Source organism: Lampetra fluviatilis, chromosome 12, assembly GCF_964198595.1.
Source record: "Lampetra fluviatilis chromosome 12, kcLamFluv1.1, whole genome shotgun sequence".
Lineage (NCBI taxonomy): Eukaryota > Metazoa > Chordata > Hyperoartia > Petromyzontiformes > Petromyzontidae > Lampetra > Lampetra fluviatilis.
In genome coordinates, this window is record NC_136286.1 from 14,524,036 (window position 1) to 14,549,406 (window position 25,371).

A 25,371-nucleotide genomic window follows, 5' to 3' on the forward strand; every position below is an offset into this window, starting at 1 on the left:
TCTGTAGGAGACCGTTGAATGCTTTCCCCCTCATTTGTTTCATTCTTATTTCTGGAAAATGTCGTTTTTCTCACACTTACAAAAACAACCTCCCTTGTAAAACGAAACGTCCATCTCAGTGCACGACCCTACCGGGAGAGAAAACAAAAAAAAGCGAGAAACTCTGGCGAGGCGACGGATAAAACGACGAGGTTAATGTGAACCTCCATTGCCACGTGCCCCTCTGCAGCTCGGGTCCCACTCACTGGCGGGACTGCCGCCGGCCGAGCCAGCTGCTGGAGGACCACGCCCGGCGGCACAACCTGACGGGGCCCCTGTACCAGGAGGGCTCGCTCACGCTCGGGGACGATGCCTACACCCTCTCGCAGTTCGGTGAGCGGCTCCTCTGCGCCATCGCTGATACCGAGCGTCGTGCGTCAGTCCAATGCTGACGCGCTCTCTCTCCTCTCTCCCGTTTTTTCATTTTTGAGCTGCATTATGTGCGCCGGTGTCACACGTAGGCTTTTCGCGAGCAATATTATCCACGATGGAGGTTTTTTGGGTTAGATCGCGTGAGATATATACGCCGTGTGCTGGAAAATTCAAAGAACAGTAAATGTTTATTGATACTTTCTTATATCTCGGTAACAAAGAATACGACATTTATAATTTTGTGTGCATTATCTAGGAAAGCCTTATTTGGGCATTGAGACTTTTTTTCAGGAGGCTCCGGCTTAGGACGTTTGACAAATTCCCTAAAAAGTGCTTTGCACGTGAGAGGAAACGAGTAACCGGAGAAATCCCGCACACGGGAGGGGACGACGCTCACAGCGTTCCTCTTTCTGATTCTTCCCTCGCGCCACTCCACTTTGGAATTCCCTCCTCCTCCCATCGTCTCATTTTCCCAAAGCTCTTAGAACAACCTTGCTCGATGGAGGAATCGTGTTAACGCTTATCTAGTACAACTTTGACGGTGCTGTTTGTTGCTTTAAAAACAAGAGAGGTCGCAGACCCAACTGCTGTACTCCTGTACAATCTTCTCGTCACCACTGCGCTGTCCATGGATCGCAATGACAATATTGTCGCAATGCCAACACCTTCATGTGTTGCTTTACAATTCAGAAGACCAGACGTCTTGAGATTGCCTACATCACGAAATAGTCACTATAAATATTGGCATTACCTTGACATCGTTCCAGATATTTCCCATATTGCCTGGTACTGGACAATACCTTTCTGTTTTATTAATATATTTGATGGCTCAATGAAACTAACAAAAAATCTGGAACAGCGCTGAAATCTACGGGCCACCTGGTAGGCCTGCAGGTAGGAGTCCCACAGATGTCATGATGTCTCCATGATCCAGCCATTATAAATGTGAAACATTTCAAACCAGAACTTGAAATTTTGAGGTAATGAGCTCACAAGCTTGGTTCTCATTTATTTGCAAGAATAGGCCAATACCATCGATTAAATTCCACATTATTATGGCAGGTGGTTGTATATCAATCATAATCCAACGAACATTAACTTTCCACAAACGTGGTACATATTCAAGCCACCACAAAGGGATGAGCCCAGTCGACCTCTGACCGATAATCGAACTCCGATCGGGGTTAATCAATCTGCCACAGTGGCATCTGGCCGGATAATAAAATAAAATAAAAACCGGTAATATTTTGTCGGCACGGTTGATTGGGACGGTGCATCCCAACCGTCGCTGGGCCGGGCGAGGGTTAACGGGGGTCACGAGGTTCCCGCTCGGAGTGAGGTTCCCACTCTGGGTCTCGTCCGGGAAATCGGGGTTGGGGAATTGACGAGGGCAGCAGGAATGCGGCGTGCGCGTTCCGGGAGGCTCGCCGCAGCGCCCGCGGCAGCGCTGTAAAATGACACTGTTTTTGATGTCATGCCATAATTGGGCAGGCCCTGCCCTAATGGATTGCTCGCAACAGTGTAACGTGAGTAAATAAAGGCCGTTTCCAGCCAGAGCCTCCGCTCGCTTGGGAGGATTCTCATGCTGCGCACACGTGTGTGTGTGAGTGCGTCTGTGTGTGTGTGTGTGCGCAGAATTAAATACGAACTTGTGTTTGTGCATTCTTTCCTACATGTGATTGAGTGTATAGCCGTGTGCACTTCAATTTGAACTTCATGTGTGTTGCGCAGATTTGAGATGCAAGTCTCATTTAGACGGTGTATAAATAACAATTGTAGTATTGTAGTGTGAACATGGATGTGTATGTGAGCATTGGCATAGCAGACGTTAAGTCCACTGCACTCTGATGCAGGTGATGTGTTTCTGATTCTTGATAATAGACAGCGACTGTGGCAGTTGACATCTGGCGTAGGCGTCCCCTAGGTTTACTCAGAGTAAAGGAATAACCGTAGCACTGTTGGTTGAAGAGAGAAGATGTTGCTGGGCTACAGTGCCTACAGCACTACTTGATAGGTGCTCGCTAACAGAATCTATGGCACTATGCAGCAATCTGGGGTATCTTTGTATTTGGTGTGTTATGTACCCATCATGTGTGTATCTACATGCTAAGTGCCTGTGTGCGAGTATTCGCCAGGGTGTGCGAGCATGAGCTGCTAGCGCACGGCACTGCGAACCCGCCGACTCGAGTTCGATTCCGATCACGACCAAAAACAGCGGCGAATATGTGAGCTGGTCTTGGGCCTTCCCTAGTTCGACTCAGCCTCAAATGAGTATATGATGCCGTGTGAAAGCATCAGCATTGGGGACACGAAGGTAGTGTTGGCCACCCCCCCCCCCCCCCATGTGCTGTGCCGACCTTCACGGGTGCTCTCGTACAGCACTTCTCCAACAGTCTGCTGAAGGGCACGCGGGCGATCTTTGTCTTTATTAGTCGCACAACTATGTTCGTTCTGCGAGTTCGTTTGACTGCTGTAGCCACTCGAGACAAACATTCACACAATGTAGTACCAATAATAATGACGACTTCTAAAGCGCCGTAACATGGCCAGCCTTGACACGGGCTCCCCAATGTGTGTCATGTACATTTACATTGATCCTTCTGAACCTACATTGCAACAATTCATATACTCACAAGAGGGGGTGAATAGTTACAGCCATATAGCATCATCCATATGCCAAACCAGAGCATTTTGTGGCAGGAGTGGTATAGTATCATCAAGTCAATTCGGCTGTACCGGCAGGGCTCAGTAAAAATCCACAAAAGTTATTTTCATCTTCAGAGAATAAAGCAAACAATCCATGGCAACATTTGCACTTTAGTTTCAAGTGCACAGGGTTCTGTGAGTAATTCACATCATTACTGAACAAAAAATAATGAAATGTGAATACACAAGTAAGGCCTTCCGCAGATTTCTGTTGGACCTGCAGTTGACCTGACTTCAAGGCAATGCATCACCCTAATGGGAATCATGGCGTTAAGAGAATCACTGCTCAAAATACTTAACGTCGTAATGATCCTAATGAATTAAATATATCATTATTTTGGTTATTTTTAGCTGGCTGCGTTTTTTTGTAGTTGTTGCTGATGCAGCGCTGTAAAGTAAAACGTCGCTCGTCTGGTGGAATAACTTTGTAGGTTCCTCTTTGTGGGGCAAAGAAGCAGATGCCCTTCCTGAGCAACCTTGGGGGTGAATATGTGGCTCAGGGTGTTAATTCCTATGTCAGAGTAGAACACGAAAACATTGATACTATGTTGTAACTGTTAAAATGTTCTTTTTGTGTTCTCATCCACTCAATTGATTGGAATTAATCCAATCAGCCAATCAGGATGTGATTCGATCTTGCGTTCCTTGATCGCATCGCATCGCATCGTTGTGCACGCTCTGTCCGATCACCAAGTCTGATCCCGATGAGGTGCAAGATGGTGGTAGACAATTCGATATATTGGTGGCAGACTAGAGTTGAGGTGAGTAAGTCTCATTGTATTTCAATAATTTAGAAACTCAATTAGACTAGATTTCTCTTTTGCAAGGGAGATCCAAGCTGGCAGCACTGACACTTATAAATAGGCATGTATGGCTACACATAGAATAGTGTCTGTTGTATTCTATTTTATAATGCGTAATTATATAAATAGGATTGTCTGGGTCATCATCATCATCACAATCCATGGGCAGATAGCCCATAGGTGTGCCCTGCACTGTCTGGGTATAATTAGAGAAATGAAGAGTGTAGATGATGTTGGAGAGAGAGAGGAATACTTAGATCAGTTTACAGAAGGAGGGGTTTTCATTGTCTGAATGGGAAACAGAAGTGAGGGGTTCCAGCTCGGCTCCGAAAATATATATTTTGTTGAAGCGGCGATGGAGCACAGGGGCAGCGGAGAATTGCGCAGAGAGTCTGGTGGATTGAAACTTGTACCAGAGTTCAGCACTGGAGCACAGACAAAAGGGATGTTTTTAGAGCAAAATTCAAAACATGGACACAACTGTGAATGTTTGTCTGAGACACAGAGCGCTTCTGAGTGCGAGATCTGAGCATGGGCAGAGCACGAGGCCTCCGGAGGCTCTCGTAAATCAAAGTCCCCCGCTTGTTGAGGATTACTTGGCAGGAATATCTTTGTACCGATTCAAGTTTACGGGTGTTATGAGACTGCTCGGTGTGCCAAGCAAACGGGGTGAACCCTAAACCCTGGCACGGGATCCACTGGTGCAGGTTTATAGCTTAAAAGCTGGGGTCGGCATGTCGAAAGAGCCAATTCATCATGCCAGGATTTTTTTGTTGCGATGCCCTGCAGCGAGTATAGGTGGCAGTGGAATTTAAACCATCGAGTCCTTTTCAAATTGCCTTGGTGCAAAGCACATTAGCTGCTAGATTCTCAGTCTACATGGTCACAGACCTAAACACATTGACTGTTAATCTGAGCCTTACTCTCAATCAATGCAAACCTGATTCCATCCATAATTAGCTTAAAGTCCAATACTAATCTTAATTTTCATCACTGTAAACCATAACATTGATTATAATCGCTGTAAACTCTGAATGAAATGTGAGCCTAAAAAGAAAATTGTAAATGTAAACATCACTCCATATCATTTTCAACTTGTGTTCATTATTTAAACAACGCTCTGAAACTCCTTATGGCCAGAGCCTCACATCGTTTTGAGGAATTGCCTTGGACGATGATGTCACAAAAGCGTTGCTGGAGTTGCCTTCAATATACCTTGGCGTAACCAGCACGAGACGCCCTCCTTCAAGCTCTCTGAGGAGTGCTTCATTACTGCATGCCACTTACCCATTGTGTGCACATATAACTGGGAGCCATCGCTGCAAGGCTAGGTGGAATTTAGTTTAAATAACCAAAATGTATTAATAGTTTACCACAAACATCAGTAATCAGTTTGATACATCAGCATCGTAGCTGCCTAGATTTGAACCTAGGGCCTCAATTGTGTGCGCCTCGCTGCTCTAGAACATGCATTTTGACCCCCCTGAGATGCACAGCCATCTTTTACCGTATGTTTCACGATGCACCGAACAAACAGTCAAGAACCAGATTAATATTTACAAGATAACCATTTTTCTTCAAATTTTGGTGAGAAAAAAACCAAACCATAAACATCGCAAAATAAAAATCTGAAAATGAAGAAGTGAAAACTCCACAAAGCACGTGAAGATGATTTTATTTTATTTTATCTCAGGGCATTGTGGGATATACCTAGAATGACATTCAAGCCTTAGCAGAGCCTTAAATGAACACGGATTTTTTTTACTTTACTTATTCCTACCTGAAAGACTTAATGACAATGGTCGAGTTAAATGGATTCCATACCATTAATATGCATCAAGGGCAGAAACCTCTGCTTTTCCCACCCAGCAGCCTCTCCAGAGTATAATGACATACAGATGCCGCTTGCAATGAGGCCTGGCAGAAAATAGGGGCTTGGGTAATTTAAGTATATAATGGGCACGTGTGTGTGTGTGTAAGTAGGTAAGGTACAACAACGACCTTGACTCCAACTGGACTCTCAGACGTGACAGAATTACACCTCAAGTGTTGCATAAACTCAAGTCCAGGTCTTCTTGGTTCTTTCGGTAAAGTCACGTAGAAGGGAAATAATAAAAAAATAAAAATAAAACATAATAAAATACAATTGTCACGACGTTTCGGCCACAACGCAAGCAGCCGTGTGTTTTATACTGGAGGAATCCGATGAGCTATAAAGCTCTTTTTCAGAGACCACGCTGGGTACATCTACACAGGTTGAAGATGGTGTTTACAGCAAGGCATGAGGGGTAGAATTCTCAGGCCAGAGAAGAGATATTTAAAGCCAGTCATGGGCAGAAGAGAAGAGGAAAGTTTTGAGCCTGAACAGGCAGCTTGTCTCAGCTGTGCACACACATTCATCTGAAGGGAATTCCAGGCCTCAAGGCCAGCAGTAGAGACAGAGTGACCTCCCGTCAAATAAAGGATGACTGGGGGTGTTGACTAAAGGTATTGGTTGCTGGAGAGGAGGGCACGTGAAAGGACATCAATGATCTTGAACATGGTGACGGCAATCTCTTGGTCGATGTGGGGTGGAATTTGGAGCCAGCAGACACATTTTGGATTCTGAGGTGGTCATTTTTTATTGGTGGCAGTTGAGAAGCCAACATGCATTGCTATATAGATAAGTAAGGGTACATGCAAAACACCATGGTAAGTTCTCCAATTATATTAAACTGTCCCCCCCTCCTTAATTGAACCTTTTCCAGATCTGATTACCAAAATGTATTTTTGTTATGGACGAAACGGTTTGACTTATGGCAAACCTTTATTGATACGTCACAAAGAGCGCCGTGTTGTATTGGGTAAAAGAGGTCAATACAAAATAAATGTAAATTCGGCTCTACAATCTCATATCTATTGTTTACCTGTGTACAATCTGAGTAAAGATGTCGAATTCATAGTTTTCCTCGCCGACGTATATTGCGGTCACATGGGCACTGAGAAGCAGCTGATAATTAAACAGGCGTACGTGAGCACATGTTTACTCACTTTAAGATGTTCTCTTGTTCATGTTTTTGTTTGTTGCGGTTGCACCCGATTCAAGAGCCGAATCGCTCACAGGGCTATACCAAATAAATGAACTTGAACTACTCATCTTTATTCACGAAGCACGGTTAATCTGCAACCCAGATCTTGCATAAAAACCATAACACGTGTGACAAAACATTCTTAGCGGTGATCGTTAAAAAAAAAGTAACAGTTGTAACTAAGCATAGACTCCTTAATCCTTTTGTATTTTTTTTTTATCAAATGTTGTCCCACTTGTGCTGTCGGTATCACATCATAAGGTGAATAATCCATTTGAAACTCTCACAATAGCAGTTGATCATCCCGTGATAGAGAATTGCCCATGAAAGGAGACATATATATCACGCTTCTGGCATTTACATTCTCAGAACTGGAATCGAGTCAAATTAATTACAAAGCCAAATACAACATTGTGCTTTTTGTGCACGCATTGGTGAGCGGGCTGAGGCCATCAACTGCCTGCGCTTGAAACCCCGGTTTAATTGCAGGCAGCTGCCTGGATTCAAACCCAGGATCTCGGCTCTGCCAACTCAGTCCTCTGACGTCTGAGCGACCCGGTCAACCTCTAACTATATAAATACACGTAACACTAAATCATAATTAATACGAAATAATCATTAGCGTCATTGTGGAAGATTATGCGTAAGATTATAGGGAACAAAATAAATAAGCAAACCATATGAAGGAGACATTGTCTAAATCTTTGCAGACTTGTGATATTCAATTGCGTAAACCTTTATTGCCCCTCATAATTTATAACAACCAAATATATATAGCTGAATGTTTCCGTGACTTTAAAACATATTTACAATATTTTTTTTTATACTGGTAGGAACATCCTGGTTACACCAGCCCACAGGGGATTATTGTGTCCGTCGTGCAGGGAGGGGTTGGGTGGGGAGGGTGGGGCTGGGTGGAGAGGGTGGGGCAGGGTGGGAAGGGGAGGGGCTGGTCACTCCGTGGTGCCCTTATAAAACTCAACGTTTAACCTACTCACGCCGGCTTGTGCCCGCCCTCACAGTCGGGCATATTTGCGGAATACACCACGTCGCCGTTGACCCTGGCCATTGACCGAGCAACCCAACGTTCTTACCAGCTCCCTCCGCAGGAATGTGTTTTCTCATGAAATTTTAGAAACATCTGATTGCTTTTCAAAGCCAAAAGCCCCACATTTATCGCACTCGCAATGAACTCAACGTGGTCGTTTGTAATTGAACGTAAACATAAATCTAAACGAAAATGTTAATGATTGTCTCTGTGAATGTGGAAATATTGCCACAAAGAAAACAGTGAGTGAAGCCTCGTGGCCAGTTGTTCTTGGCCTCCCCATACCCTGAGAATCCATACCCATACTCCGAGCGACCTAATCACACCGAGAACCGGGAGGGAACGATCCTGGGATTATATATTGGGCTTCTTCACGTGATGGATCGCTCGGCTACACACATTTTGATCCAGGCCCACGGATTCTTTGAGCTGCACTGCCAGAACAGCGAACACTAACCCACGCCACGTGTGCGCGCAACTTAGCGTGGCCTCTTCCCATTTCAATATAAACCATACAGAGCACAGCTAATGGCAAACAGCTGCTTATGTAGTTTAATAGTATGTGCATATATAGTCCACTCTAGTAAATATAATATATTTAATAGTAAAAAAAAGTTTTGGAAATCTCACTTGGTCCAATAAAATATATTATTGGCATATTTAATATATATAATGTTGTATTTACAGGTATTTAAGCAACCTAACCAAGGGCACTTATGTGGTGCTCCTGAGAGTCACGTGACAATTACTTTCCCTTGCAAAGAATTTGACTCGTCTCTCGAGTTTTCGTCTCATTTAACCAAACAAACTTACAAAACAAACGTAGCATTCACTTATTGTGTTTCTTATTACAAAACATACAACTCAGGTCATACATCCATAGGTGTGTGTCACTGCACACGAGGTGTGCATCAATACAATGAGAGATATTTGTTTGTGTCTTTAAACGGACCTGGTCATTTCGACGTAGAAATATAATGAATTGTGTGCATGGCCACAACTTCGCGTTGTGCAGATTGTCATGCGCATCACGAACTGGCACCAGACATTGCCAACGTGCTCCAGCCATAGAATGCAGGGTGGAAAGCCTTGCTGCCCTCGTAATATATTTTTTGAGGTGTCAACTGTCCACTCACAGAGTTGCTGTCATATATATTACAGATATTAGTGCCGAGTAACAATGCAGATTAAACTATTGTTTCGAGTCTGGCAATTCTCTAGGCCTGCTATTAAGAAATATAATTGGCATGTACCTATACCTGGTCACGTAGCTCAGCAGTAGAGCAAGCGGCCCACAAACAGAAGATTGTGAGTTCATTCCTAGTTGGAGCTGACTCAACCCATCATACTTCTGGAGTCGATAAAATAGCTATCACTTTGCAAGGAAATAAGCAGTGGGTGTCATATGGAGGGGTTCATCCCTGCCATAGGAACGTCGTATTTCCCACCATTGGCTCAATGCTGTAAGTAGGAGATGGGCACCTCCTCAATGCTCATCTGAGAAGGAAATCACTTCGGGCTTTGACGACGCCGCACCTCATGTGAAGGAGTGTATATGTGGGGCTGGCTGGGGGGCAGGAAACCCGATGTTTTGTTTTTAATATTAGGCAGTGTTAATAATATTATTGGCAGGCTGTGCTTACGAATGATTACATTAATATTTTGAGTTGTGAATTCATACATGTGTGTAACCCGTGTTGGCGTTGAGGTCATTGGCAAGAGGTCGCTGTCTCTTTAGCCCTTGCCATGTGTGGCCCACCCAGTCCCAGGCAGACACCTTGGGTGTGTGTAAAGGGCAAGTGCACAGCCGTGCATGGGAGGCAGATGGAAGGTGGGGAGGCGGTGGTGGGGTGCGAGGTGGTAGGGAAGCAAGAGGTGAGATGGGGTCATTGGTTGACCTTGCCTCACATGGCCAGTGGCCTGCTTCACCCGCTGCCACACCTCGTGGCTGCTGGGCCAAGTTTGCTCTGGGCTGCAGGTATTTCTGGGCTGCAGGTATTTCTGGGCTGCAGGTATTTCTGGGCGATTTTGTTGCAGCACTTGAAAAGTGATGCCTATCACTCGGTACCGTGTTTCCCTGAGTATTCCTCAGTACCTTGGTATTTCTTCGTGCCAGCTAATATTGGCAATACATAGAATTGTGTATGTTGAGGTCTTGTTTCACGTGAGGTTGGGTGGCTCAGAGCACTAAGCCATTGCCGTTGAGATCCTGACTTCGAATCCGAGCTTCATCCACCTGCATATAAACGGCGTTCTTCATTGCAGTGAGTTGATTTCTATGCCTGCTCACCAATGACATTACAAACACAATAATTTTAGCTTATCATTAGAATTTATTACAGAAGTCAAAGATTATCAGTAGACTGACATATGTTAACTCATCTTGATAGAGTTATCATATTGTGTTGGGTAATAGAGGCCTGTCGAAGTAGTGTTGTGATGTCTACACATTAATAGCTCCACACGTATGCTTTAGCTATATCACGCAATATATCTAACAGTGCAATCGGTAAATATTTGGTGATTGGGTCAAGTGTCCTGCGATCCAGCGATCAACTCGCTTTCTGACAACCTTTCACCCAATGACCAGGGTCATAGTTACCAGATTTAGAATATGCCGCTGCTGCTGCAGCGTGCCGTGCCTTGGATGCCAAAACTTTTCAGCTCAACAATGCATCAGCATCCCCAGGTGGGTACACTTTGGTGGTGGGGGGGGGATGTGGCGTTAGCAGTGGTAGAGGCCCTCTGGGGGCGCGGCAGCGTTGACGGGTGGCTGAGGTCACGTCCGTCCACGGTGGAGAGGGAGTTTGACGAAGCTGCCCCTTGCGAAGATGTTAAACATCAGGGGGTCCTTTGACTCAAGTTTATTTAAAACAGCCACACTGACATGAGAGTAACACATCAAGAGTAATTTTCATCTCCAGCTATAAAGAAGATACCATGGTAGTACTCAGAAATGACAAGGGAAAACGTTTATTCGTTGCTATGTTTTGTTTTAATGTAAAATGTGAGATGGTTGTGAGGGGGGGGGGGGGGGGCTATAGGGGAAAGAAGTCATTTGAGATCGAGAGGCGAAAATACAATATGATACGAGGGTGTGAGGGACTTCAATTCGAAAAAGTGATATGTTTAGCTCACTCATTGAACAAATAAATTAACAGCCGACCATTCCTCCATGGAAGTCAACTGTGGTTGCCCTATGGAGAACATTGTCCTTGTCAGAGGAGTATATATTAAACCCACCGTCGGTTCAGACCAATGAGCTGCTCCCAGTGCTGATTTGGGCATGGGCTCACTCGCTTGATGCAAATAAATAGATTCCAACATCATCCCATGTGCTCTTCCATGTGATTTTCAGTGAAGCAAACAAAGTGTGGCCCAGGGAAAATGCAACGCAGGAGATGGTGGTGGTGGTGGTGGTGGTGCGAGGGTCAGAGGAAGAGCGTCACAGTTCCGGTGACCAGCATTTCCCTGTCTGATATTAACATCCATACGCAAGCATGTCCACCTTCAACCTTTGCTTGCCCTTCCCAGTTTGTCCACACCGCACCGGGTACTCATTTTAGGCCTGTCTTGTTCTTATATGAACACCACACATACTCAGCAAAGACAAAGATCCCCCGTATCGCCTTTACAGACTGTTGGGTCAGGTACTGTTAGCGAGCAAACATACTCACACACATACACAACTTAGAAAACAGATGTTGAAAAAGTATGAAATTAAAATATAGATTGTTCTATCTGGATGAAATAATGCCGGCAACCTGCTGAGGTGTTGGGGTCCGTGGGAAATGCATTGGTCTTATAAAACTAACTCCGTGGCCTACCAACACCTTACGGAAAGTCCCTTCTTATCATTATTATGAGGCACATAGTCCAATCACTCACACTCATTGACTAGCACTGCCAAGAGGTGGTTATGTTACGAGGGGGTGTCTAAGTAGTGCTGGAGTTTAACATTCACGTTTAGCATTCAACAGAGAGTCTGGATTGTCTCAGGATGTCAAGGCCCTTCATTACGCCTGGTGTGCACATGTGCCGCAACACACATTGTGGATTACGCAGCAGGAGAGTGGTCGTCGTTTTCTACATTGCGAAAGGCTGCGCTGATTTTCTACATTATGCAAGCCCACCATAACGTCGATGAATATTTCAAGGAACCACGTGCATACTTCACAAGAGTACGTCACTGTGTCTGCCATGCAACGCTTGCAGAGTTCAAGTTGTTGGCTCTTTTATAACGTTCCCTTATCCTTGGGCACTTGAGTATCCTCCAATGTGCAAAACAAAAAATGGCCAAATATCTAAGTTGGGCCTAATTATTGAGGCTTCCTGAGTACACTCATAAAATGACTCATTTCGAGTGCTGCAATGTTGTAATGAAATTCCCAAAAGTAATATACGTATCAGCTGAAGGTAACCTATGGAACCTATCTTCACGTAGTTATTCTTAGTAATTCTTGTTAAAATTAGCCGGGAAATATGGACTTTTGATCAAACGATTGAGCAGCTAATCAACATTCTTGCTACTAGCATACAGAAACTGTCCCAAGATGGCATTATGCAAAGTAATCTGCATTAATGTCTCCTCAAAACTTGGCTGAACTTTCGAGATTTTCACTCATCGTTTTAAGAGTTATTTTGAATAAACCTGTGCAATACATGGAGCTTTTCCAAACAAACGCTTTGAACTGTTGTTAGACTGTGCAGTATGTAAAGGTGCCGAGCGCGGTGGGGATGATAACGGCGGCCTGGGCGTGCAGGAAGCTGGGCTTGCTCTCGGCAGGGGAGGTAGCATCGGGACCACACAGACAGTTCGGGCGCTTTGATGCCACTGCTCTCTCTCTCTCTCCACCTTTACACGAAATAGAACACGTGCTTTGATTCAGGCGGGCCTGCAGACCCTAGGCAGGGGCTGGGAGTCGAGAGGTGAACCTTAGCTCAATTTTCTGGTATTTAACATTCAGCTTTTATCTAAAACATACAGAGTCCATTCCTACCAAACGGGAAGAGCTTGAAGCGAATACATATATTGTATGAGCCTTTGGGAATGCGTTCAGATAATGGTGAAACATAATAAAGGTGCAGCTGTGCAATTGCTGGCTGATGCCAGTGCTGGGCCTCCACTCGGCAGAGCTCAAGAGAAACACATCTAAATAGTATTTGGCCTACTCTTCCCACGCTGGCCACACATCTTGGAAGAGGTGGGGATACCCACACTTAAATCCCACCACGTGTGATATGCTGATCGACTAACTGTGGTCTTTGTGGCTGGAGAGTGGACAGAAGCAAGGGGGGGGGGGGGTCAGGGGGAGGGAGATTTTTAAAACCTGCCCCATCGCTGCAACCGCTCGAGATCTGATCGAACCCGCGACGTCGGCATCGCCAGTCCAGAGGACTCGTCCCGGCAACGCGACAGCGTCGCTGTCATGAATTACCAATGATACAGTAACTCTCAATGCAGTGCGGTGCATTTTAAGTACAATTCATTTTCATTGAGAAAACAACATGAAATTTTGGTTTGCACATCTGCACGCTATTGTTTTGCAATTATCGATTCCCTTTGAAGGTTCTATTTACTCTGTCTTATTGTGGATTTTTTTTTGATATTCAACCTTGCCAATGTAAAACGGGTGTCGCCTCAAGAATGGAACCACCTTCGGATTCCGGCTCGTCCCGCGAGCCCACGCCAAAAGCAGCCGTTCAGGGGCCTGTGAGCCAACCCCGGCTGCCATGCGTCACGACGTCTCTTTAACCCTCACGAGGGAAGACACCCCTCTTGCTGGCACAGCGATCCATTCAATGTGGGTCTTTTTATAATCAAATGTACGAATTGCTTGTTTGGAACCAGCTTATAAGCTGACGAGATTGTAGTGTGTGCAAGCAATAGGGGTAGGTGTAATAGTGACATGTGTTTGGCCAGGTGTGGTGGCCTGCACGTGTGATGCAGGAACTTGGTTGAATGTTTGGTTGGTGAATTGTGGTGAGGTCATGCATGGTTCAAAAAGCAGAATATAAGAATGGTTGAGGCATCATAATCCTCAGAAGACAAATACAAATAAAAGCTCAACGCTCTTCTAATGTGCGATTGGGCAAGAGCATCCATATCTGGCAATTAGTGTAAACATCTGCAAAAAGACACGTGATTAGCAGGACCATGTCCATTAACTATGCAATTATAACACAATCGTGCTGATATAAGTTACACAATTATTCAACGCTCTTTACCCATTGAAGCACCCTCGCGAGATGTATATATATTCGCAATCATTGGTGACCAGGCAGAGACTGAATGAGAAGTGGACGCCTAATTGTGATCAGGCATTCCCTAACGGGAATTGCTGCGGTGATGACGAACTAAGGGACCAGTCGATGGCGGCATGGACAAGAAAAACAAGTTTTACCGAGGTACAAAACCTTATTTGTTGGTGGTTTATTGCTCAAACGCTGGCATTTTCCCACTGAGTTACCCGGCTGCTCCAAGTTCAGATGTATTGCAGAGCCAGTGCTGACTTGGATGAGACCATTAACTCACGAGCTACTCTTAGAAACCTGCTTCTAATTAGTGGCACACCAGAGCAGGGCATTTTCTCCTCCGTCAGAACAACACGTTTAGCCAATTCATAGTCGGAGTGAACTAGGATGATCCGTACCTCATTAAAAATAACGATTTAATCTATAATAAACTTTATTAAAACAGATGTAGTGACATTTATAAATTGTGAAAAGTTTATATGTTTTTGGCTAAATGAAAAAAATACGTATTTTGTTAAATAAATATACGGTCATGTATAATGTGATCAACAATCATTTACAGTATTTAATTACTTAATATACCTAATTTAAGATGACAAAAATACCTTTCTTGCAGATACTATGTGGCTGGCCGCCGGTTTTAGAAGGTCATGGGTTCAGGGTCGTGGGTCAATTCAGACCAACATTCTACATCGCGAATAAAATAATGACCACTTCAAGTGGCAAATGAAAACTGGTTTCCCCGATATAAAAAACGGACGCTCGTCATAAGAACGTGGAATATCCACCAATGATTCAGGACTGACTGCCAACAGAAATGAGCGCTGCCCGATGGCAATTTGGATAACGAAGGGATCGGTCAACATGCCACAAGCACACATGTTAGGGGGAGCGAGGGAGGGCGAAGTCTAATCCACATGTTTTGAGGGCACTGAAATATCGATAAACTTCTTTCCCTGAAAACATATTGAGGAGCTCTTCCTGGAGAGGGGTAGAGGACACAGGAAAAGTAGGCATTGAGTGATTCCAGGTAGTGAGCGCTTTGCTCCGTGGGCAATGCACTGCGCCATGAACTCAGCAGCCGAGTTCAATTCCCGGCCACGGTACTTATCATCAGTGGCGAGTGACATTTGCAGCTGCCTGGCCAGTGTGGTGAATTATGCTCAAGCAAATGCTTTGACTGAATTGGCGTGGGAATGCGTGCAGAATAATTCTACTCCCCGCTCATGATTTGATAATTTGCCACAATTACGGTCACAGTAAGATTCTGTCTCATTCGTATTAACTTGTATTGACGGTCTCATACGTTCTGTCTCATTTGTCCCATTAGCTTAATAATAGTTCCATGGCATTAGCATATTATGAGTTGTATACATAGTAAAATAATTACATGAGCAATTCAGTGGCTGAATAGTGAGCATATGAATTAAGTTATTGCTTGCTGACTCATTCCATGCAACTATGAAAGTTGGTCATTTTTAAAGATCCATACCGAGCAGACTGCCATTCCAAATAATGAACGTGAGACTGATTAAGACATTTCTCCTCCTAGTAAATATCTATTTTCGCACAGCATCTAAAGAACAGATGAACCATCCAGGGACAAGGTCGTGGTCCCTCTAATCAGAACCAGATGCTTCATATGCTGAGTAATGGCACAGGCGTGGATCCAGGTGAGATTTTTAAACCGAATAGATGGCCACCCACTCTGGATAAACCGACTAATGTGTTTATAGGACAACTATATTCATATGGGATTTCTCGTTTTTGAAATATTCAGTGCTGGGAGGATTCAAACATAGCTTGCTCAACACAAATACGTGGACATTAAGGCCAGCCCCTGGGCCACGCAGACACTGCTCTGGCGGCTTAACGATTGTTTCTGCTGTACGAAGCGCATTGATGCCGTGCACTTGAATTGGCCGACCTTTCGTGGTATGACTGAGCTGGGCAGCGCCTATTGTGTCCAGCCCCCCAGAGGGACTCGCATGGTCAGGGCGAGGCATGCACGTGCACACTTGCAAGTGAGATATGAAAAGCACATTTTGTCTGCTAGTTGCATTTACCCACTTTATGTTCCTTGCATATGTTCTGTCCGAAAAGTGTTATGTTACATATTTTATTTTGCACCACTGAAAATAAGATCCAAGGACAGACAGTCTTTCTTTCTACGGTTTTTGGGATTTGCAATATGTGCACTCACCCTGCCCAACATGTGCGTTCAAGCAAGCACGCACGCACATGAACTTGCACTCAGTTAGGTGCCAAGATGCCCCCTTTGGTCTGAATAGACCAGTGGAACAAGTGCCGCTTGTGAGCAAATATTGAGACCGGAAAGACGCATGGGAGATTGTGGTAAGGCAAGTGCCACGCACGCGGCCCTTGCCTACCCATGAGATAGCAAAGTTCCCATTGTAAGTGGAGTAAAGTTAGGTGAGGATACCAACGAGTGTGTCTCTGACCAAACCACCCAGAATGCACCCATTCTTATCAGATCTGGGAAAGCGAAGCCTGGATAGTGGTTTGTATTCATGACCACCAGTCACAGCAGGTTGTTATAGGCGGTGGGGCTATAAGGTGGGCAGTAGAAAGTAGTGAAGCTAAATCTTTTGTTAGGATTTCCCTTCTATGCTCCCATAGAAGCATGATCCAACATAACACTAAAATACAAAGACAGATATTCCCTGTATAGCCTTTAACAGACTGTTGGGGCAAGTGCTGTGAGCGAACATCTATCAAGGCAAGCATGGCACACGAGGCGGGTGGGTGGTCAGCACTGTTTCCAACCACCTTTGTCTCCAAAATATGTTTACACACTGCACTAGTGCTCATTTAAGGCTGAGTTGATCTAGGGGAGGACCAAACATCACAAGCCATGAAAAATAGGCTGCATACCAGATGCCCTGATTCCTAGGCTATCAATCCACCTATCCATGGGTGGCTATAGAACGGCTAATAAATTGCACTAGAAGCCCTTGGTTCTTTATGTAACGGTGTCTGTCACGTACGAATGAGAACAAATATAGAAAAAGTAAATATCAATGTTCTTTGAGAAAATAAAACATTGTGGCCTTTGGTGGCCTGGACTTCATAGAGGAAACAAAAATGCTGTATTGCAGAGTTCGAAATAAATTGTATTTACTTTGGCCCGCAGATGAGTGAATGTAGTAGAAACTGCATTGTTGTTTGAATGGATTTATCCAAATGCTTGTTTTATGATTTATGGACAATCAAATATTTTGGCCATCCTGGGTAGCAGAGCAGACTCCCAAATATCACATTTCCAACATTCACTTGCCAGTTCCTGTGAGTTGCATTACAACAATTAATCAACATGGAGATATGCTCAAATTACATTGTCGTGTTTGTCTTTAGTTTTTATAAAAGTCGATTTTATAAAAGGTTTTCATTGACCTCAACTTTTTTTTCGAAAGTCGACCAATTATACTATTTCAATTCATGCTGTTGACACGAAGGCACAGAGGCGCAGGTCAAAGTACGGCAGTGGTTGTCCTTTGCATTGGGCTCCCACCCCTGCAGTGGGAATTACAGAACTTCTACCACTTGCTTAGGGCCAACATTGCAGATGAGCATTGACCACTGGCCATTGCGCATTTGAGTCGGGAGACGCTGACTGAACGAGCTGAAGAAGTTGCTCATCGACTGGCTGGTTAACTAAATATTTTCAGAGGAAAGCATGAATATCCAAGGCGCGTAAATCATAGCTGAGTTCTGTAGCGCACCTGGCCATTGCAGGCTTCCTTAAAAAAAGCAAAACAGTGGAATCCCTCGAGAGTAAGCAGTGTTTGCTACGATTGTTCCAATAATTGAATACCTAGTATTTGATTTCGTAACCCAGATGTCTGTTTAAAAGTAGACTTCTAGTCTGATTGCGAAGAAAGGGTTGAGGTGAGTAGAACTGAGGTCGAGAAGGAGTTCTGTTACAGCGAGATCAATGTTCATGTGCAGGTGACTGAAAGGTCGTCGGAGAGATTCGAGAATCGTTGTGAGATTAATAAGCCCGTTCGTGTTACAAGTAATGCCTGGATTACTGAAATAAAGAAGGGGGTGAAAAGTTTAAGTGGTATGAATTTTGGGGTCAAGAAGAGGGATAATAGTTACATGAAAATTTTTGAAATGTTTCAAATGTAACCATTGTTGTGGCTGGTTTTCTGTTCATTAGTGATTGCCTGCACGCTCGTATTCGATGAGCAAACAGCCCGTGAAATATATCCCATTACGCCAAGTGAAAATATATAAAAACAGCAGCCAAAAACCACAAGGAATGATTTACTATGAGAAATTATTAGCCCGTTAAAACTAAATTTACATGGTTCTCAGGTATACTAAAGTTAGATTTTTTTTAAATTACCACCGCATCATCTCGTGTTAATAACATTGACATGGCCCCATATAGCCAAGCCTGGATTAAAATGCACATGCCTCCCAAGTCGTGACTGCAGTGAGTCTGCTTTAGTTGTGTGAAAGGTGGCAGCGTCTCTGCTCGAACAAGCATGGGATGGTGACCCCAACACCATGACATTCCCGAATCACTGTTGACTTTTTTTACGTTGAATACATTAAGGTGCATGGTCAACTCGAATGTGATGATCTGATTGACTGTACATGAGTCAGAATGTAACCATGATCAAGATTACATCTCATGTTGACGTGCTGGTAGGAATTTGCACAGCTGACGTTGTAGCTGAAACGCAAACGCTCCATGTACTTTCTATATTAAAATGTCGCTAATGTCTCAACTCCCCAGTGATTCAGTAATTGTCACGATTTAGGGCCATGATTCAATTCAAGAACCGGTTCTTTTTCATCAGTTTTTTTCCCATCGCCTACAGTGGAACACTGTTATAAATGTAACTGTAGTATTTTACTCAGTATGCACAATATATAAATAGTAGAAGAGGCAACAAAGTGTACTTTGCTGTTAATATTTAAGTAATGCAATGCAGCATTGTGTAAGATGCCATACCTCAACAATAAATAGCCAATTCCTTTTCACACGTTCTTTATCAGTGTTCCATTCAGTGATATGATCTGAGAAGACACATTGAATCCAAAACACAGATCTGAAATCGTTCCATCAGACCCAAACTATAAGCCTGAATGTATAGTAACAGGGTGTGTCAAACCTATACATGGTGCTGACCAGCCAGCATGACTGATGCTATTGTTCGAGAAATGGTGAAACGATCAACTCTATTTGTGTCTACCGAGGTGACTAGCAAGCCTGTGAGTGACCCTCCGTAGAGGCTTGCCGGAGGTCGGTGACACTGCCAGTGAGTCGATGGCACGGGCGGTGCAGGACCATGTGGTCCACGGTCTGGCTGCGGTGACCACAGCCACTTTAAAGGCCGCTCTTCTTTCTCATCGATGAATGAGGTGGCCGCATCTGCCGTTGGCTGTTCTGCAGTGATTCATGGCTGACCGCTGTTTGCTAGCCAAGTCGGGCCCTAGAGGTTTGTTTGTCTGGGCGGAAAAGCTTGCCCCACTGAGGGCTTTGAAACTTCCCCAAAAGGGGAATTTGTTACTTGAGGTGTGATGGGGGGGGGGTTGTGAGCTCGGGGTTGTCCGTGATGCGCTGGTACATCCAGCAGGACTGGGCGTCTCTTCGGATCTTGGGGCAGGTGGGTATGGACCAGCGGATCAGTGTGGGCAACCATTCCACAGGGGGGCGGGGTCGATCTGTGCGCCCCCCGCTTGCAGTTGCACATGTGCGGAGTTGAGTTGTGGGTCCAGCAGCCTTTTGTGTCCGAGTTGCCCAACCACACAGAGCGAGCGGGGGGCTCTGAAATTGAAAAGACTGCAGCGCCGACGCCGCTGGATGAAGAGCGCTCGCGCCCCGTACGCTTCGCCCACTCGTCTCTCTGTGAGGTTCGCCCTATGAATAGATAAGAAAAGATTTTACCCTTTCAGGCAATAAAACAGGTGTCAAGATGTTCAAACACCAGATAGAAACCTTTTGCAAGGTATCAAGTCTGCATTTAACTCCACATACTTGTGGTGGACATGCAAACACAAACATGCTCTGAAAATATATGCATTGTCTTTGAAACTGATTGGTATAGACCAGAGACAGCCATCTTTAGGGCCTGTTCTCACCAGTGTCAGACCATAAATGTCCTGATAGTGCAAAGACAATGCACTGTCGGGGCATTTATAGCTCAGGGTGAGCAGGTGTTACAGCATGGGACCTTTAATTTTCCCTTCAGGAGGTTCCGACCGTACACTGCATATTTTGTCAGAAAAAAAACCCTGAAATGTAATGGAAATATGACCAAAGAGGGATAAAAAAAACATATCCACAAAGCACCAATTTAAAGACTTGTAAATGAACATACGCACACAAACATACTGGCATCTCTCCTTTTGTCTGTTAATGTGCTGCCATTAACGACTTGCTAAAAATACGGCCTTCCTGCCCTGTGAGTAATCTAGGTTTGTTATCCTAGCGAAAAGCTAACAGTACATTTACAAGCCGTAATAATTTCCAGAATATGCGTTCATCAAAGTCCACTGAAATGCTCCGAGAAATGTAGGGAATGCACATTGGGGTTGAAGATTTTTCAGGTTTCTTCGAATAACATTATTTTTTCCAGATATTGAATGCAGCCCACTTGCCAGAAAAAAAATGCTAAAATGCATTACTTTGACATTTGCGTCAACTTGAATTTACTCTTTATTGGTTTTTCATCAAAAGGTTAAACTGCCTCCTATTTATAGTTCACAAGGACCATGGGGGTTGAGTGATGCGGCACTGCCTCCATTGCAGCAAAGCCCATTAGATATTTAAGCAAGGTTATGAAGATACAGGAATTGGCACACACGTTATATTTATGATTGATTTACACAAAAGTACGATTGCATATGTAAACTATGGATGGAGAATGTGGTTCACAATATGTCTATCGTTGTTTCGCACACCTTGTTTGCATACAGGAGTATTCAAATGAGGGCCCCTGTCTGCTTAGGGTTGAACAGCTGGATATGTCCTAAAGGGTTCTTTGTTGGTGAAGAACAGGTCCCAGCTTGTCTTCACCAAAAAGGGTCTTCAATCTCGTCACGAGTCGGTTCCCTTCGTTCCTCGCAGATCCTTTGCATTTTGAACCGAGACATTTCTCTGCGCACCTGCAATAACGTAAATGTTTTAATGTACAAGGTGCTTCAAAAAAATGTTGACACTTCCGAGAATTTGCAACAAGACCACAAGAAATGTGCCTGCGGACGCTGGAGACCACCTGGAGAAGATTCCAGGCACGTGTTGACAATGATGGCAAACAAGCGCAGACTCTTTGGCTTTTCAAAGCTATTACCATTACATTTGTTATCATGTTACATTGTAGTATTATCCGCTCTTTTTCCATTAAAAACGATAGTCCCATATAAGTGTTGACATTTTTTTAAGCACCCTGTAATTTACGAGAACATTTTGAAAATCTCCTTGAAAATCCTACTCGGGGAGTTAAGGAGAAGTGTTTTTTTTTTAATACGCTAAATAACAAGCAGAAAACTGACGTGCATGCGAGAGGAGATCGCTTACAGGCAACAGGGAGGTGCGTCAGAGGCCTTCCTGCTCCACAACTTGTGACTTGCCCGACACGTCCCTCGGACAATCTCAAGGTCGAATATCTCGGTATCTTTTTGTTGGTTCGTTCGGTAAAGTCACGTAGAAGTACGTGACTTTACCGAAAGAACCAAGAAGATGAATCCCTGCAGTCACGAAACTTTAAATCGAAATTTATATTTGTATCTACTCGGCGACACACGGTGCTTTGAATACCAATTACGCCACACTGTATCCAAACAAAACTCGGCACATTCGTCAACAACGCTGCTTTCAAAGAGAAACTGTTAAGCTGCCGTTTCTGTCATTGGACCTTCTTTGATAGCATATAGATTGAGGCGAGAGAGATGGAGTGACTAACCCTCACCTGGGTAGACTCTAGAGCACAAGTTTGTTATGCAGAAACTGGCCTTTTCCAAATGAATATGCAAATTACACCTTTTTTTCATGAATGTTCACCTTCAAGGATGATACATCAAAGTAAAATAAACAAAAGTACATTTCAAATTGAACAAGTTATTTGGTGATGATGCATTGCCAGTGGTGCACAAGCACAATGAACAACACAAACTCAACACACTCGTCAACATGACCGTGGCCTTACAATGAAAAACAAGGACTGTAATATGATGAATGTGATATAAAGAGGGCCATTGCCTGAAACGTCGCCTGTTATACAATTTCTACCAACCAGCACTCATTTGAGAAAGGTGGATTGACCCTGAATTAAAATAGGTGGGGAATTTTAAAAAGTAACAAATTAACATAATTCCACTCTGAGCAATGCATTCTTGAATAAATGCCCACCAGTGTTATTGGGACCACCATGCATGTCTATACATTGCAATGTGAGTAGTCTTTGTGGACCGTGTGTGCATGGCGTACAGCACACGTGATAGCTGTACCCGGAGCGCGTGTTCAAGTCCGTGCGCTGGAAATGTGGGTGATGCAGTTGTTGAGGTCACTGCGTTACAATCCCAATGAGATGGTGCCAATTGTTTAGTTTTTTTAACCCAGCCTGGACATCCTGTAGGTCACCTTAGGAATAAAATATGTACCTGGTGAAGTATATCTAAGCGTAATCACTGGGAAGAAAAAGATGGCTGGGTATAGCGTACCTTGGCACAACTCCCACGCATGCCCATTGCCATTCTTCGTACTGCACTGGGCTGCCATGTCACTTTCAATACTAATGACACTACAGTGCAATGTATTCACATTAGACTTGGAAAGTTCTCTGTGGTTATCTTGAAAGTGAAAACGTGGATTTGTAATGCTCTAACCGCTCGCGGCCTGGCGACTCAGGGGAAGAGCGAGTGGCTCCGATCTTCGTTGGGGGGTTGATTCAACCCATCATCCATTTAGAGTAGATATGGGGAATGTGCAATTTAGACTGTCGATTTTGTACAACGCTGCTATTTTGATACAAAAACAACGTAAAATCCCAAGTTGCAGGGTAGAGCAAGTTGGCCCACACCGCGCCCTTAGCACGCAGCAGGGGGCGCCAGTTGACACTCGCGATTACGTGCAACGCCACGATGTTCACGCACTGGGAAGTTGTAATTTCATCACGGACCACCACGTTGGCACAAGCCACTGATTTATACGAATGTTGCCCTCTAGCATGGCGACACGTACCACTTGCACACTTCCGGCGTAGCCCACATTGTGTTCGACGACGTTTTTGCTATTTGTGTATTGCAAGGAGGGACGGCAAGCACCGATGCAACCTGTGGGGCCTTGCCGATGACGAACAAAATTGTGTCCATCGCATGCCCAGACACAACTTTATATTCCTCGGTGTATAATGTTAAACGAATGCGGGCCACATTGTCAAAAGCCATGTGACTGGATAAACGTTATACGAACCGACTGCAGCCTTAGGTTGTAAGCCCCGTATCACGTGCCCCTAACAAGCATCATCAGTTCGAGGCCACTTCCATTGATGTCTTTGAACAGCGGTGAATATCTTTTTCATGTTTGCCCTGAGAGGGCCGTTGATGTCCCCTGCAGAGTGGCGCCATCTCCCCAAGACGCAGTCATTTTATCGACCTCGTAACAATGGCGTGGCTGCACGTATGTGTGTGACATTTCTTTATTTTGCTCATCGGAGGCTGCGTCCACCCCTGGCCATCGTTTGAACTCACAACCTTATGATTGTAAGTGCAGCTGCTCTACCAACTCTGCTCATATCCCAGAAGTGATATTCAAGCAAGCATCACGGATAATGTTGGAACATTTCCAGCAGCGCATTTAAACATTAGGAGCACGGAATGAGACTTAATCCGATTGTCAGTTGAAATCGAAGCCTTTTCCATTTCTTTCCTGGGGCTAGCTGTGTTAAAAATGGAGAACAAAATTACAGACTTTTCTCAGAGGCTACATGTGAACCGAGCCACTTGTGGCCAGAAGCGTCAGTCTCGTGGCATGGGACTTCAGGCACACGAGGCGAAGCTGTCCATGTGTCAATCCAAAACTGCTTTCGTCAATTTTTTTTCTTCTTCTTGCGAATATTAAAGTTTTGAAGGCGCCACATCGCAAAGTGTAATCTTCAATTATAACCAGCCAACGTCTGCCCTCTATCTCTTCTGGAGAATGGGCCTTGCCTGAAGGTGTTAAGCCGCGCGTCTATTTATGCCGATTGTGAGCCTCTTGTAATGGGGAAGGCGGTGGGTGAGATGTGTGTACATGAACAAGGGACGCGTTAGACAACATCGCTAGGTGTACGAGACCCTGGCTGCGCTGCCACCGCAGATATTTGCTTCGACCACTTGGCTCTTTCCTCCTCCAGGCCAGTCATTGTCGATTCAACATGACAGCCAAAACGTCTCCACATCCGCCAATACGAAACGGGGACTTTCGTTTTGGCTGATCTGTACCTGTCAGTTTAGTAAGTTACATGCAAGCAGATCATATCAAAGCGTGCGGAGAGCTCTCCGCGTTTTAATTGTTTCCACGCATTTTGTCTTCATAGCGAAGCAAAGATAATTGGATGATGTATTTCTCCTCAATTATTTATTTAGCTCAGTGTAGGGTTGAATTGCTTACATTAAACTGAATGCACCATTTATTTTCATGAACCAGACAGCAGGGCAGACATGTGAATTGGGCCTGAAAAGAGCCTGGCTGAACGCTGCAGGTCAGTTAGTCATGTCGCTCGCAAGCACACTAATTTTGGTCTGCAAAAGCAGCCTCAACAAAAGAAAACCTTTAATAAGGTTGCAAGCCAATGGATCCTTAGAAAGGGGCCTTTTATTTTAAAGGCTGTACAAATATATTGACAAGACGCGTTGGCCAATCGCACAAACTACTCCTTTTTTTGTTGCGGTAATTGATTTACTGACATGATCCCTTCCTTAAAATAGACGCATTATGAAAGGCATTATTTATTAAGGCGTTCGAACATTAGCACTGATCTGGTCATGGCATTTGGGGTGTTACCCGAACCCAACACCTGTGGCGTGCCAGCCTTAATAGGCGTGCTAGAATGGTGCTTTTCTT

The 25,371-nt window shown here is 44.4% G+C and overlaps 1 protein-coding gene across 1 annotated transcript in view; it reads left to right on the forward strand.

Annotated features, from left to right (window-relative positions):
- The window catches only part of LOC144935212 (dysferlin-like), a 177,616-nt gene that overhangs the window by 76,194 nt on the left and 76,051 nt on the right, over positions 1 to 25,371 (forward strand). The window contains exon 46 of the mRNA XM_078861724.1: positions 230 to 372. Coding sequence (XP_078717850.1) covers positions 230 to 372 — 143 coding nt within the window. The remainder of the gene's footprint in view (positions 1 to 229; positions 373 to 25,371) is intronic.